Source organism: Lacerta agilis, chromosome 1, assembly GCF_009819535.1.
Source record: "Lacerta agilis isolate rLacAgi1 chromosome 1, rLacAgi1.pri, whole genome shotgun sequence".
Lineage (NCBI taxonomy): Eukaryota > Metazoa > Chordata > Lepidosauria > Squamata > Lacertidae > Lacerta > Lacerta agilis.
The window spans coordinates 27,118,466-27,135,278 of NC_046312.1; the positions used below are offsets into that span (position 1 = coordinate 27,118,466).

Genomic DNA, 16,813 nt, shown 5'->3' on the forward strand with positions numbered 1-16,813 from the left:
CTGGCAGCTGGGGATCTAACTGAAACATTTTCTGTGAATGGTAAAGTAGGATGGGATGACAGCCATAGTACAGTTCCTCACATGACACGCTTTCAAGCACAATGTAAGGAAACCATTTAATGCCAACTTCAACCAACTGAGCATTCTCCTTGGAAAAAAAGTCCAGGTGAAGCTACTAGGTATACCAAGAGATATGAAGGTGCTATTACTGCATATATTTCTTACTCTTATTCTGGCCTCACATAATAGACACAGGAACAGGAGGAATCCCCATATCCACTATCAATAAGATGTGTGAAGGGAAGGGAAAGAAGGAAGCATTATTCTATGCATCATAGCTAAGTATTCATGTTTCTGTTGCAAACAAAAAATCAAGCATCTGTCATAACAAAATAGCAGGTCTGGAAAACTTTGTGTTTTTTTGCAGTTTTAATTTATCCAGAGAAAGTACTAGGTTTGGGGTTTGGGGGGCTATTGCTTTGGGGAACTGAGGGTTGCTCTAAGCATCAGCATTGCTTGCCTAGGGGGTTCCTTCCTAATTGTCTGTGCCTTTGTAAATAAACAAGATGCTGCAACAGGCCTGAAAAGCTCCCCTGGACCTTCTTGCTCAGACTTGCCTAACCGGATGCCCTCCTGAGGTTGTTGGACTACAACTCCCAACATCTCTGACCACTGCTCATGCTGGCTGCGGCTGATGGAAGCTATAGTCCAGCAACATTGTGAGGGCATCTGGTTGGGGAAGGCTCACTACTCAGGAGGGGCATGAAAAGCAAGATGGTAGAATGATCAATCTGAGTATTTATGAACTCCTCCCCATTCAAGAGCATAATTTGTTCTTTAATCTAATGTATAACCCCACACAAATAACGGATACCAATGAAATATCAGACAATGCAGTCACAGTTGTGGCCCAAACTATTTCTTTATTTATTGTCACAATAAAACAAATTTGTTGTAGTGGAGAAGTGCATACAGTACCTGTTATTAAAACTGCCTCTAAGGATATTTTCCCATGAAAGCGGAAAGCTACTGAAATACATTTTCAGTTCTTCCCATTCCCTGGATGCTCGTCTGTGAAGCTGGGAAATATAACATTTCATTTGCCCCTGGAGAAATCTTTCACACGCATTACATTCATATATAGAGCCATACTCAAATCCTCCCCGAGCTTCAAAATCTACAAAATCCCAAAGCATTTTCTTAAAGCGAACTGAAAAGAAGAAACAGTTTCTAAAATAGCAATGGAAAGAATGTTAATTTCTTTTAAATATATATTTATAGAGAACAAAATGAAACTTGAGGGGAAACTTACTGGCGTTACAGTTTATCCTGATACAGTCTAGATGGGGAAAAATAAATGAAAGATGAAATTGCATCCTTCAAGGTAACAGCTGCAGACATCCAAAAACAATCAGTCCACCCTTCCGGGGACAGACACATGCAAAGAGATGTGGCCATTTTATATTTATATACATTCTGTACAAACTCAGGAATGGCTGCATAGCTACAGTATATTCTACAGAAATATCAGAACCATGTCTCTAACCCAGAACTGTGTGTATGTCTCTGTGCATATGAGTGTATGTATGTGCAAAAGAAAAGAAAAAAGAGCAGAACAGAAAGAGAGAGAGAGAGAGGGAGAGAAAATATATATATATATACTACTATGTGGCAAGTTGGGGAAAGAGTGCATTGAATATTATCTAGTGATTCTGATCAATAACTGCTAATTGAAAATAGCTGATATGTCACTTAGGAACATATATTATCCTTCAACATGCCAGTCTTTCCCCCATTATATATATATATATATATATATATATATATATATATATATATATATATATATATATATACATACCTTCTAGGATTCTTTTAAGAAGGGCAAGCTTTACACTGCTTTTTTTTTTAATTACCCATGTGTCACCTCATAAATACATCACCTACACGACAGTATACCTAGAGTACTGGCTTGGAAAAATCTGCTGGTGCAATACTTAACCCTTTCCACCACTGTTAAGGACAGGTCTGTTCCCTTTGCAATAACCCAAAATTCTTTGGGAGAAGAAAAAAAAAATGTGTGCCATCACTGTTCTCCAAGATGAGGAAAGGGTTAACATAGTGCCCCTTGTTCCCTACCATAAAATGGCCACTTGCAAACAGCTAACCGCACGAACGCCCAGCCCAGATTTCAGTTCAGTTTGGAGGAATGGGGTATTTTTTTTATTTGGGGTGGGGGGGGCAGTTGCTACAAAGACAGACAGACAGACAGCCAGTTCTTCAGAGCCCTGTCTCACCTTTCTGTCTGAATGTTAGGACTGAATGATGCACCTACAACATTCAGGAAGAAGGTGAAATAGGCAGTGCAGAGGCAGGTCTGGTCATCTTTGCCAACTCTATATGCTTCACTCAGATGTTTCAGATAGTACAAATGGATAAAAACAAAGAAGGAAAAAGAACCAAGGTAATCCTGAAAACATGTTTTGCTTTTGGTACAGTGTCCCAAAGGCTGTGTACACATTAACAGCTTAAACTGCAGCTATGTCACTCTTTTTCTGAATTCAAATTGAAGCTGGTTTTGCGGGAAATGCATTAAAATGTAGGCTATAATAATAATAATAATAAAAACAGGATGCAAGACAGATAGTGAATTTCACTGGAGGGCTCTTAATTCTTAAGGTCAAGAGCCACTGTTTCACAGTCCCAGCAATCCAGACTATATATCATGTTATGTGTGGTATGTATACATAATGTTGGATAGCCAGAAACTTGGACAGTGGAGGATGCTGTATGTTTCAAGAATGCATGAAATAGAGTGGATGGTGCTACCTACTCTATGCTTAGTGGAACAAATTAATACCCAATGAACGGGACAGTCCTTCATATTAATGAGATAAAATGCATTTTTTATTTTGGAAAAAGGTGAGAGGAAAAGATGACAAGGAATCTGAGTGATCAGGAATAAACCAATCAGGAGAAGTGAAGCTTTAGAGAGTCTGTTTCCCAGCAGATCTTCTCGTAAGAAAATATGGGTTTGGTTTCGTGCGATTAGGTTTGTCATGTGTCGTCAACCGCAACAGAAAAGTGGGAGCAAACAGTCCTTGAGCATTTGGTACGATCACCACACAGAGGTGGCTATATCCCTTTTGCAGATGTGTGCTGGTGGCATGAGATATCAACATAGATAAAATGTGCTTCTATAAACAAAAATCTTCCCAAAGCTGGGGGAGAGGAGGAGGATGGTAAGGAGAGAGAGAGAGAGAGATTATCTCTGAGCTCAAATGGCTGTGCTTGGACATCCCGCTAAATAAAACTTGAGTGCGGTAAGAATGAATTCGGGAAAGCCTTAGGCTTGTATACACAATTTAGAAGTTTAACACCTGAATCCTAACTGTTGTTAATCTCAACTATGGTTAGTTAAAACAATTCAGGTTCAGAAACCATAGTTTGAAGATGATCTGTTTCAAATAAATCATAATTAACCACATTTTGCTAGGATTGGACAACATGAGAAGCTAGGGTTGATCTAAAATTGAAGCAGAAGCTTCCATAGTCTTCTTCATGTCTGTGCAGGAAGAGGGGGTGCGGGGAATACAACACCCTGAGGCCACCTTTGTTTTCATCATGCTAAACTATGGTTTAACATGATGTCTGAACTAAGCCAATGTTACGGTTATTAAAAATGGGTTTAAAACTGGAGTAAAAAGAATAGGCTCATAACACATTAATTCCATTTAAGGAACTTGTTTGAAGTTGCAGAAACTGCTTAGGATTCCCTCACCAACTGTTGTGTTATGATCAGCCTTTTCCTACCTCTTTTAGGTATTATGAACGGATTTACTTTGTTTAAGTTTGCCATTCTGTCCCTAGCTGTCATTCCTGATTGTCTGCAAAATAGAGCAAGCGCTCATGATACTTTCCCTTCCACTCTCTGGGATTCTCTGGTCACTCCTCATTGCGATTTCCATTGTTTGCTCTGACTTATAAAACATCTCTGTTAGGTTTATACAACTGAGATTATACCTATCAGGGTGTGCTATTAGCAAAAGTGACAGCGCAGAGGGAGGCGACGGCATCATCATTGGCATACACAAATTAAGAGATCTGGAGATGGATGTCAGCAAAAATTTTGATATTACAAATGTTATCAATTCTATTATAATTTTTATAATAAGTAGCCAAGACTTCCTTCGGGGAAATGAAGGAACATACATCATTGGGCTTCAGCGGGGAAGATAGCTGGCCCATGAATCAATCAAGCTTGGATATATATATGAAAGAAGCATAAATGAATGGCTGTCAAATCCAACGTGTCACTAATATTGCTCAAAAGGATGATGTTTAGCGCAGTGTGAGATTGGGAAGTGGAGATGACTGACCCCACTTCCCTGAAGGAGTCTGAGTCAAGACAAGCTAGCCATTGGTCCTGCCCCATGGCAGAAGCTTGACCGCAGTCCAGCAGGAGGGAAAGTATGGGAGAAGGGGTGAAGAAGTTGACTCATCTTAAAGCATGGGCCTTTGGCAGTACTGCAGTGCCAGCCAACCAAACCAGAATGCTGTGAATGAAGGTGGCTGTTTCTTCACAAGCGGTCATTCCTCATTCTCTCAGCACATGCTTTAACCTGCAGGGCAAATTCTGGGGCATGTGGCTCACTGAAGTCTCTCTCTCTCTCTCACTTTCTCCTCCCCCCCTTCACCTCCTCCCTCTCTCCTCCTCCTCTTCTTCTTTCTCAACAGAGAAGTGAGATCTCTCATATTTGGTTATCTACTCTTTACAAAGTCAGCGTCCAAGGTGTTGTGAGGTGTGTTGTTAAGACACAAAGAATGCTGCCCAAAGCTCCCATTTTGGGAAAGTCTAACTACTCCTTAAGTAAGCAGCATATAGATACAAGAGACTCTCTTCCCCCCTCTCCTCCAAATCAACCTAACCTTCCTCTCTGTTTTTGCTCAAAGGTGTGGTGTAGGTGAGAAGGATATGCCAGCCCCTGCAGGCTGCTCTGTACACTCTGTTCGAAGGGCTGTTTGCTGTGCGGGCCGCAGGCTTCAGGCCTTTGAAGGGTTGAATACCATCTTTTGATATACCATGACGGATGGGGTGTAAAGAAGCTTTTACGACTTGGATACACAGCATAAAGAGATCACAGAAAAGACCTTAATAAACAGACAACCTTTTAAGAGAAACCAAATGGAATTAAAATGTGAGGGGGACGGGGAGCAAGCACAAGAATATTTTATACCATTCAAAACAGTCTTTGCCAATATGTATTTATGGCACATCAGATTATTCATATTCCAGCTATGTGATTTCCAGATTGTTTTTTTTTTTAAACTTACTTGCTAGTTTTTGACCATCTGTTAATTATGAGCAAGGCTACATCTATGATGTAGAACCTGTTGTGGCTCTTCAGATTTTGCTGGACTTCTAACTCCCGTCCATCCCAGCCAGTATAGCCAATGGTCTGGGATGATATGAGCTATAGTTCAATGGCATCCTGACTCAAAAACTTCTCAGAACTCTCTACATCATAATTACATCATAATGGTCCAAAGAACCATCCTCCAAAGTATTGGTGTTTGAACTACCTGAGATAGTAAACACTGTTCTTTTTTTTTCTTTTTTTTTGAAGGTGTCATATCTTACTTGTGTCTTCAAATCTATTGTATTTTTGGCTATTATTATGGGGGAGTATTTGTTTCAGAACCCAAGTGATATCTGAAACCTTTGCAGATCTTCACTACTGCATAATTGAGCTAATGCTCTGGAAGTCACCTTCAGAGCCCTGCAAGACTGAAGCTCCTTTTCTGCAGCAAAGCTAGAGTGATGCTGCAGTTATAGCAGGTAAGAAAAGAGACTTGAAGTTCTGGCTTATTAGAGTTTCTTTGTCCACTAAACTTCAGACGGGGTGATCCTTAGGATTTTCCATGCAGTGCATTTTAACATGAAATCTTAACTAAAAGTCTGCACAATACATTTCTACATTGAGACCATCTCCAACCATGTTGAATGAAAAGTGCTGAAATAAATATATGTGCATCCACTACCACTAACCCTTCCCCCTGCAAATTTCCATTATGTCTGAAGCTTTTTTAGATGAGTAAGATCATGTAAGGCTACTCCCAAACAACTGACATACATTCATGATCTTGCGAAGTTGTTAGGGAAGTCCTGAGAGGAGGACTGAAGGTTAAGCATTGGTGTCTCAGTCAGTTGCATTGTGAGGCTGGGTTTCCTATTATGAGCAATGGTGACCTCATGCAACATCACATTTGCCATCACATGACCTGATCAACAGAAAAGCTTATAGTGGTTATGAACATAGTAACATCTGGGGTTTTAACACAGCCTCTCAAGTGAGGCCCTCAGAACACGCAGCAGAAACATCCACAGCTATGGCTCATGGCTTTTCTTTGAGGCAGGGAAGTATAATCAACAAGATGTAAGCATTTTCACTTTCCATTAGTGACAGAGGAAAGAATATTGCCTATGCCAGGCCCCCCATCTCTTAATAATTGCTACCTTCTGCCAATGGCAGAAAATGAAGGCATTTGTTTTCTGGGAAACAAAAATGAAGCTTTTTGATTTCTAGAAAACACTTTATATGAATATGAAATATCATCAGCGAATGGACTGAGAAAAGGGCACAGAAGTTGCCTGGTTACAGCAGTGTCAGAGGAGAAAGCAGCAACATACTGAAATTTTCCTTTCAGTACTTTAGAGTGGATGACACTGAAGGAGCAGGGGGGCTTTGAGCCTAAAGGAGTGAACAGAGGTGTGGAGTCTCCTGTGCTCTTTGTATTGTTTGGGGACTGGGGGTGTTTTCTTTATGAGCAAATGCAGTATATTGTTCATTGTTATTGGGGCTGGATGTAAAAAGGTGCTACACATCATTCTAATACAATTTAATACAAGCATGCAAATATTAGGGGAAAGGATTAACATCCCCCTGTTCTGCAATCCAAATAAGTTTCTGTATCTAAAATTCTTTACATGCATACCTTGCCTTGGGTAGGTGGGTGGCAGGCAATCTCTCTGAATATATTCCTCCATTTAATTAGCACGTATTCATTTATATCTGAAATTCATTCCCTAGTTGTCAGCTTATTAAAAAAATGTTGTACAATATTTGGTAGCATAAGTCCTGAAAATTAACGACCACACTTCCTATATGAACCAAAAAGTCATTGGGTGATAAGAGGAATGCGTGAAATATAAAACACCGGCCTCTTAAAAACACTGTAGCTATATAGACCCTTCCCTCTATGGTTTTGTCATTTTTTGTCAAACACTTTTGACTGTTTTGAATAGTAATAGGCTGGATCAAATGAGGATGTGATTGATCAAAAGATGGACTGAATAGCATGTCTTACATAAAGCTAACCAGTTCAGGAACAAGAAAGGAAACTTAACAAAACAAAAACCAGACTTAAAAATCACACTACCCATAACCAGGAATTAACATAAAATCACCATGCAATGGTCACTGGAGAAATTATTTCTCCATCATTAATACTGTTACAGAATACATCAGCGACTACTTATAATTCAATTAAACCAAACCGGGGGGTGGGGGAGCAGGGAAGGGGGAGACAGACAAGAAAACAAAACAAGCTCAAAACTGAAAGCCGGAGGTGGAGGGGGGCAATCTCTGTACAATACCTAGATTGACCATGAGTTTGACACGGCCTCCATCCAGCTCTAGCCGCAGGGTATCAGCTGAATCACGGGATGTGGTGGCCATCAGGAGCCCGTAAGCCCGCTGAGACATGAAGCGGAAGGACACATCTTCTGCCTCTGTGTGCATGACCATCGGCATAATGATCTTCATGTACATGCTGCCGTCATAACTCAGAATCGATGCCTCTGAGAAAACAAAGAAAAGGGAAATAAAAATTAATCGCTATCAGCAATGTGCCCTCCAGATCATGAAGGATCCCTCAGTACTTAGAACACACCACAGATACATTGCTTCGCTATGCATTACCATATGCAAGTGGCCGCGAGATCTTTAATGGGAAGTATTGTTGTGTGGAGCTTATCGTGTTGCACACCGAAAACAACATGGAGGCTAGATCAGTGCTAGCAACGAAGCTTCCATTTTCTCCAGAAACTGGTTCCAATATAGTATATGCTACCCATTCTACCTGCCTCAGGTGTTAAAGATCTGCTTTCCTACAAATCAAGCTAATCTCTGCAGTTGGTCAATAGTAATGGTTTATTTAATATGGGAAGGAAAAGGGAGTGTAGGGGTGGGGTTCTTCATCATCATCTTCTTCTTCAAACACATTTAGTCAAAAATTACAATAGACCTTTGTCCACTGCCATAATATCACAGAATGATCACTCCAATCCTCAATCCCTCACCACGGTCATGTTGACTCGCCAAATATCCTCAAAAGGAACTACAAATCTGATTTACTAGACAGTTCACTTGTCTAGTGGGTGGTTCTTTGAAAAATATTTTAAAGTGATGTTGTTGTTTTATTTATTTTTTAAAAAAATGTTACTTCCATGAGCTTTGGAGTGAAGGGAAGTTAAAATTCAGATGAAACATCTCATTATTCTCATGCTTAGTGTGAGGACAGGAAGTTGAGACAAATTAACTTATGATGCCATGTACATCATAGGACATATTGCACACATAACAAAGACCTAACAATCACTAGTTTTTCAGTGGAAAGGCTTGCTAACTAAAGGCAATAGAGATTAGTTAAGGTGAGAAGACGCTCCATTCCACTCGTGGCCATCTGCTGCCAACTGCTCTGTGTGAAGGCATCCAGGAGAGATATAGTGGCAGGTTAAGACAACATTAAGTGCCTACTCTGGAGCCAAGTGAACTGCCCCTCCCTCTCTGGGTCACATGCTACCAAGTGTCCTGCAGAAAGGAATCCAGGAGAGAGAGAGGCAGTGGAAGACAAGCCTAGGAATTTGTTCTTGCTCCATCTGCACTGTTCCCTACTCTGCTGCAGGGCCACATCCATCATCAGCTGCCCTGTAGGACCAATTCCGAGAGACAGGAGGAGGGAGGTGACAATGATGATTGGAGCTTGTCTTGCCCCAGTTTTGGGTAGTTTTGGTTTATATGCATGGGTTGGTTGGTTTAAAAAAATGTAGCTCTACATTTTATAAAAAATAATCTCCAAGTTGACTGGCATCTGCTTTTGGTCAAATTCACTGAGTATGTGTTATCACATGGAGTAATTGCACCCACTCCCCGAATACTGAGATGATGCATACATATTGAATAAGCTCTGTCCCAATCTTTCTTAGCATTAACACAAAGATTTGCAACATAAACAGACAGCTGTGTGGGTACTGGCTGAGGCATGCCTGCAATTGTAAGTATGTATATCAGCACTATAGTGTTTTGCTGACACTTACACACAGTCATCAAAATTCTAGTCACCAAACATATTGTCTATCACTTTTAGTTTCTCTCAGTTTCTCATTATTCAAAACTAAAGTGCAATTCTATTATTTCCACATCAGTTTGCAATTTGTTTAAAAAAAGAAATCCTCATGAAAATTCACCAGCATTTCAATGTGAATTTCTCCTAATTTACACAATTTTGTATGCAGTTTTGCCAAACAGACACATCTGTGCAAAGCAGTGTTCCCTAAATAAATCCATGTTGAGATGTTATTTTTACTTATATATGCATTTTTATGAACACTTTATCAAATATATGCATGTTTGTACCTGGTTGGAGAACTGCATTGCAAAATTCAGAGAAGTGAAAATTTGGAAGGGTGGCTGTGTTTTGATTCATGTATTGTACGGGAACATGTGTGTTAGGTAGCTTTGTTTTAAAATGTGAACTGAATTGCAGCCAATTGAACTGATGTGTAAAGTAAGTCTGCAGACGCAGCAGTCTCCTCAGATGCACACAAACTATTGCTCCTCTTCACCTACACACCATTTGTCATGAGTGCAATCCAGCTGTGGGTCACAGAAGAAAAGCCGTGCTCCCTTTTCACAAGGTGCTGCTGCAGAGAAGCAAAGCACAGCATGCTAAATGCAATTCCAATCGCTTTCACTTCTGCACTCCCAATACTGCCGCTTCCAGCTGCTAGTAGAACAAAATGTACTCTATATTATACACACACTTTCTGGCTTCATGTAAAGAAACACAGTCGCGCGCACCTCCCCGCTCTTGCTGTGGATTGTATTAGGAAGTGAAGTCGAGCATGAAATGGCTCTTTTTGACACCTTCAGCTCGAATGTGCCCTGCCTGAAACTGTCTGTGCCACTGTCTGGGCATGTGTGTAGAGCTGGCAAGTATCAGTGCATGTTGTGCCAGTGAGCATGGGGATTAATTGACAATAAGAGGATCCAAATCCTTTCTTTATTTCTTTCTTTCCTATTTACAGATAGATAGATAGATAGCACAGTGAAAGCCATTTTGCTGCTTCGGAGATCTGAAAACATTAGGCAGCCCTTCGAAACCAGTGAATTGTATTGATAGGGGAGATGTGGTCCCACTCTTTGCTTAAGATGTATATTGATTGGTTCAGGAAGGATAGCCTGTGTGGGTTATATACAGCATTCATTGTTGCCAGAGATGTGTACAGATGGTGTTGCTAGATGTATGGTGGGGTAATGGTAGAGTGTTAGACTAGGACCTGGGAGACTAGGGTTCAAATCTCCTCTCAGCCATGAAGCTCACTGGGTGACCTACCTCACAGGGTTGTGGGATGTGCTAACAAGTTAAACTCCTTAGGCTGCGTTACACATTGATTTACAGTTTAAACATACCGGTAGTCATGGCTTCTCCCAAATAATAATGAAGAAAAGCACATTCTGCAACAAAACAGATTTTCTATGGGAGTTCTTTTTCATCCGAGTGCCCCCAGGGCCTGGCTACTCTTATGTAGCTAAGTGGGAGGGAAAGGAATATTGTTCATAAGCATTTCACACAGTCTGCATATATTTGCAAAGCAAGAAAAGAATTGCTTTCATAATGTATGATTGAGGCTACATCCACAGAGTTGTTAGGAGATCTCAGAGCTACATTTCTCAGAGTGATTTAACAACCAATCCCTCTCTACCAGGGAACTGTAGCTCTGCGAGGGAAATTGGGGTCATCTAACAACTTTCAGCACTCTTAACAAATGGCAGCTCCCAGGATTATTTTGGGGGAGGATTCATGATAGTGATATGAGTGATTTTAATGTATAGTGCAGATCTCACTCGCTGGATCATCACCTTGTTGTTGTGAGAGGGCTTGCACGTTCCTATGACCCTTGTGAGCAAAGCCGTCAGGAATCTCATACTCTCAGCAGGGTCACCCAAGGCGGTAAGGTCAAAGGGAAGGAGCTAGACAAAGAATGATCCAAAGAAGTCCTCAACAGCAGAACAGGTGGATGATAACAAGCGGTATGTTACAACGGCTGTGAAGGTGGATGAAGGCTGCAGCAGATGGGATCTACTGGTTCATCGTGACTACTCATGCCATTGGAACAGAGCCCTACTGCGAAGACTGTGCGTTGGTCAGCATGCACTGATCTACACACATAAAACAAATTCACGCACAGGCATCTTCCAAAAACTCAACCCAAACCCCAAAAGCCCCACAGCGATTGGCAAGTGGTAACGGGGGCAGGATCGTGAAATCTGGAAGCCCCTAGTCATGAACATGCACATGGGCGGTGGATACAGATTCAGTCGTTTTGACTCAAGGAACGAGGCAGTTGGGCAGCTGTATCCATGACTGAGCAGCCCTTTTTAGGATCCACTCTGCTCACCCCAAAAGGGGGAGGGGCTAGAAAAGGTGCCGTAAACATAGTCTGCCTCCCTTTTCCCCTGACTGGATTACGTGCCCAGTGGGGTCACCACCTTGCGGCCGTAAAAGAAAATTGAACTTTGGAACATGGAATATACGGACTTTGTCAGATAACACAGACAGCAAGTGTCCTGAACGCAGAACTGCCATCATTACAAGAGAGCTGCAGCATTTTAACATTGATATTGCAGCACTTCAAGAGACTCAAAGAACAGGCGAGGGACAACTGAAGGAATAAAAAGGAGGCTACACATTCTTCTGAAAAGGTCTACCTTGGGGTCCCCAAACTAAGGCCTGGGGGCCGGATGTGGCCCATTCGCCTTCTAAATTCGGCCTGTGGACGGTCTGGGAATCAGCGTGTTTTTATATGAGTAGAATGTGTCTTTTATTTAAAATGCATCTCTGGGTTATTTGTGGGGTCTGCCTGGTGTTTTTACATGAGTAGAATCTGTGCTTTATTTAAAATGCATCTCTGGGTTATTGTGGGGCATATGATTCCTCCATTCCCTCCCCCCAAAAAATATAGTCTGGCCCCCCACAAGGTCTGAGGGACAGTGGACCGGCCCCCTGCTGAAAAAGTTTGCTGACCCCTGGTCTATCTGAACATGGGGTAGGCTTCGCTATCAAAAACGACCTTGTGAAGCTCCTGTCAGAAGTCCCTATTGGCATTAATGAGAAACTCTCAACCCTTCAAATAAAGCTCACAAAAAACAAAATCGAAAATTCTTTCTAGTAGCACCTTAGAGACCAACTGAGTTTGTTCCTGGTATGAGCTTTCGTGTGCATGCACACTTCTTCAGATACCTTATTTTCTTTTGTATCTGAAGAAGTGTGCATGCACACGAAAGCTCATACCAGGAACAAACTCAGTTGGTCTCTAAGGTGCTACTAGAAAGAATTTTCGGTTTTGTTTTGACTATGGCAGACCAACACGGCTACCCACCTGTCACAAAAAACAGTAACAACAAAAAATAGTAACAACAGGTTACTTTTATAAGTGTTTATGCACCAACACTGGATGCCAATGAAGACATTAAAGAAATTTTTTACTCCCAGCTGGATACCGTCCTATCAGAGATGCGTAAGGAAGATAAAATTATCCTCCTGGGTGATTTTGATGCAAGAGTTGGGCGAGATTTCGATCTGTGGCCTGGGACTATTGGGAAAGAAGGAGTTGGCAACAGCAACCAGCACGGAATCTTACTTTTGACGATATGTGCAGCGCACAACCTTGTTATTACCAACACACTCTTTCAACAGAAAAATAAATTTAAAACGTCATGGAGGCATCCTCGGTCAAACCACTGGCACATCTTAGATTATGTTATTGTCCATGCTGAAGATCGATGTGATGTGCTCCTTACCAGAGCTATGATGAGCGCAGACGACGGCTGGACAGATCACCGACTAATACACTCTACAGTGGCTATCAAGATTATACCTCAAAGCAGGCTTCAAGGAAGGAAACCAAGGCGCAAAATGAACACTCAAGCCATTCAAGATCCCATTAAGTGGGACTGCTTCCAAACGACTCTTAAGGACCATCTGCTTTCAGAATTCCCTGATAACATCGAGGAACACTGGACCAAGCTAAAAACATCCATTATTGCACCCTGTGAACAAACTATTGGATACCAAACCAAGAAACACCAGGACTGGTTTGATTAGAATGACAGTGAGATTGAATGCACGATTGACAAGAAAAGGAAGGTGTTTCAGATCTGGCAAAGAGATAGAAACTGTGCCACTAAGAAAAAAAAATGTATGCCAACGCTAAGGCTGAGGTTCAAAGAAGAACCAGAGAACTAAAAAACACCTGGTGGATAAAAAAAGCTCAATAGATTCAGCACTTAGCCGACACTCATGATGCACAGAGTTTCTTTAAAGCAACAAAGACCACCTATGGGCCAATGAATCATGGCATATGCCCCCTATGCTCAGCAGATGGTACCACACTTCTAAAAGATAAAGAAGCTATTGCATAGCACTGGAAAGAACACTACCAACATCTCCTTAACCGCAACTCCCCCATAGCTGCTGAGGTCCTCTCACAAATTCCGCAAAAACAAGTTAGAGATGAGCTTGCATTAGCTCCAAATCTGGTTGTGGACAGCTAATAACCAAATGAAAAACAACAAAGCCTGCGGACCTGATGGGATACCTGCTGAAATCTTCAAAGTGGGTAGAATTGAACTTACACAACAACTTCACAATTTTGTGTTTTTATACTGTAAAGAGCCCTGTAATCCTTGAATGATGAAGGGTTGTTTAGAAGTGTGCGTGTGTGTGTGCGCGCGTGAACTATAAAACCACACATTCTCTGATATCTCCTGGTTGTTGCTGACGGATTCTACTCCAGTATCTTCTTCAGAAAATCAGTGTTTAGAGCTCATGTATGGCAGCAGACAGAGGAGGGAGAAGAACAAACAGCAATTCAACCACAGACTAGTCATGGCTAGCAAGCTAACTGGTGAAAGGATGAACAAGGCTGTTTTACCCTGTGCTAAGACATAACACATGTAATTATGGCATGGGTGTCCATAGTTAATTAGTGGAAGCATTAGCAGTATCTTCATTACTTCAGACTGGTCAGTTTTGCTGGAAGCCCATAAATGATCCATCATTCCACAAAAGAAGAAAGCAGGGTGGGGAGTGGAGATAGCCAAACAATGTGGATAAATAGAGCAAGGGTAGCCAACGTGGTGCCCATGTTGTAGTCCAACCTCTGTAGGGTTGGCTAAAGCTAAATTTGGTTGAATGGCAGAAGGAGCATCTGTAGAAATGTCTAGCATCTCCCTCATCTGTAGAAATCAGTGGTTTTGGGCTGAGTCTCATGGGTAAAAAGATAAATTGAGTCTTTTCATGTGCTTCTGTTTAAAAGTTATGACTGGTGGCTGTCTGTTTTCATAAAAAGAGCACAGAAGAGAAGACAAAAGGAAGGAAGAATGTATATGAACAAGGTATCAAATGTGTTCCCTGAATTTTTTCAAGTCTACCATTATCCTCATTGGTTTGACCTTAAAGTCAAAACCCTGTAAGATTCGGTATCTATAACTAGTAAGAACAGCATTAGCACTTGTAAGCCTGCCTTGGGACAAAATATGGTGTTCCTCTTTTAGATATTAAACTATCTATTTTTCCAAAATCCCTATATCTACAGCAAAAGGGAAATGTTATTAAATTGTTAGAACTTGGCATTATTCCTTTCAGGGCTTTACTCATGGGGGCAGGTGGGGGGAAGCAGACCAGAAAGGAAGGTTCAAGAACATTAGGAAAGGCCGTGGAAACATTTGCAGATGGAGGAAACGGTTGCTGGTAAATGTTATTACTAGCCCAGAGACGTGAGGAGCGGGAGGCTGTAGCCTTGCTGAATCTCGGCAGGCACATGAGGGAGCCAAAAGGGAGCATTAGAGCTCCTCCTGAAGCCTGCTCCAAATGTCAATCTAACATTTGCAGAAGTGCGCGGAACTGTTTTGAGAAGAAATATCGGAGGAGAAGGTCAAGGCTGGAAAAGTTGTTCAAAGCCAGTAAGCCAAACGAGAAGAACACCATGAGCTGAAATTGTGCTTTGAGAATCCATTCCTTCTTCCATAACTGTGAGGCATATGTATAAAGCCGCATTTAAGATGCAGAGAAAGGGCTTTCTCATCAGGTCAATTCTGATAACAGTTGCTGAGAATCGCAGGTGGGCAGGGTGCTATTGCACTCATGTTCTGCTTGCATGCTTCCCAGGGGCACCTGGTTGGCCACTGTGACAAAGTGTAAGGGAGTTTAAAAGAGGGGTAAGTCTCCACTGCCTGGCCTACCATGCCACGCCCCCCCCACCACACCCCAAAGACCTTCGGGGGCCCTACTCTAGCCTTGGCTGAGCTGGCTTCTGCTAAGCTGGCTGTGCCCCAGTTGAGCAAGGATAGGGCACTTACACCTGTGCACCTCCAGCTGAACCAGAATGGGAGACTCACCTGACTCAAACGTGGATCTACCTATTCCAGACAAGAACTTGCCTACTCATCCTGGCCAACCTTGGCTTTGGATTGTTTCCTACGAAATCTTATGAATTTAATAGCCTTAGGACAGCTCAAGCTACCAATAAAGAGCTATTTGTGGCTTTGCATGATTGAACAAATAAAGTAACGAAGCACAACAAACCTTGTTACCCAGGAGGGAAGTGCTACATTTGTATTTGCCAGAAGAAATTCAGAAGCATGAGAAAGACAGAGATTATAAAATTTGCCTTAAATGAAACAGCACTGCTTGTAAGCTAGTGATTTTTTTTTTAAAAAAAGTCTGACAAATAAATCAGCTTTTGGGAAATGTTATGGAGCAGAGCAGGCAGCAATTAGGCAGATAATGACAGCATTGCTAGCTTGGGGGGGGGGCAGTACAGTATACCATTTAATTTGGCGTTCCAAGCTGCACCTTCCAAACTTAAAAAATACAAGTTCAACTATATGGTGTTTATAACACCAGGAGGTGGGAGGAGGGTTCTGCACATCCCTTTCTTACCCCATCAAAGTACTGCCACTTTTCTCTTGCATAACTTTTGTGAAGCTGTAAAATTGCCGGGTGGCGACTGCCTGAAAGCACTTCAGACAAATGGCAATATTACTCTACAGAAGGGTATCATCAATAGGATAGTAAGTTGGGCCCACTGCAGCTTCTAATCAGCTCATCAATAGTGATGTGATGACTCTTTTTCTCCTTAAGTACAAGGCCAATTTGTTTCACAGCATTACTGCGAGGAGAATTGAAAGAGAGGAAGAGACATCTATTTTCTGCAGACCAGACCCGGCAGAAAGGCAAAGGACGAGATGCACCCCCTCCTGCAACTGCCCGCAACTGGCCGTTGAATATTACTTCAACACTGGCAGGAGCACAGCATCCTCCACTGCATGTGAGGGCAGCAGGTTAGCTGAGAGACCAAGGGGCAAGCCACCCACAATGCTTTCTCCTGCAACACCTGAGCACCACTCCCTACCCTCGCCCCCGCAACAGTTTCTGACACCTGAATCAGCCACCTCACTCTGCCTTA

At 41.9% G+C, this 16,813-nt stretch overlaps 1 protein-coding gene across 1 annotated transcript in view; it reads right to left on the reverse strand.

Moving 5' to 3' along the window:
• The window catches only part of LOC117042274 (neurexin-3-like), a 632,640-nt gene that overhangs the window by 215,981 nt on the left and 399,846 nt on the right, over nucleotides 1-16,813 (reverse strand). Inside the window, exons 11-12 of the mRNA XM_033141809.1 lie at nucleotides 7,658-7,861; nucleotides 1,313-1,339 (exon numbers count right to left, since the gene is read on the reverse strand). Of these exons, the coding sequence (XP_032997700.1) occupies nucleotides 1,313-1,339; nucleotides 7,658-7,861 (231 nt within the window). The remainder of the gene's footprint in view (nucleotides 1-1,312; nucleotides 1,340-7,657; nucleotides 7,862-16,813) is intronic.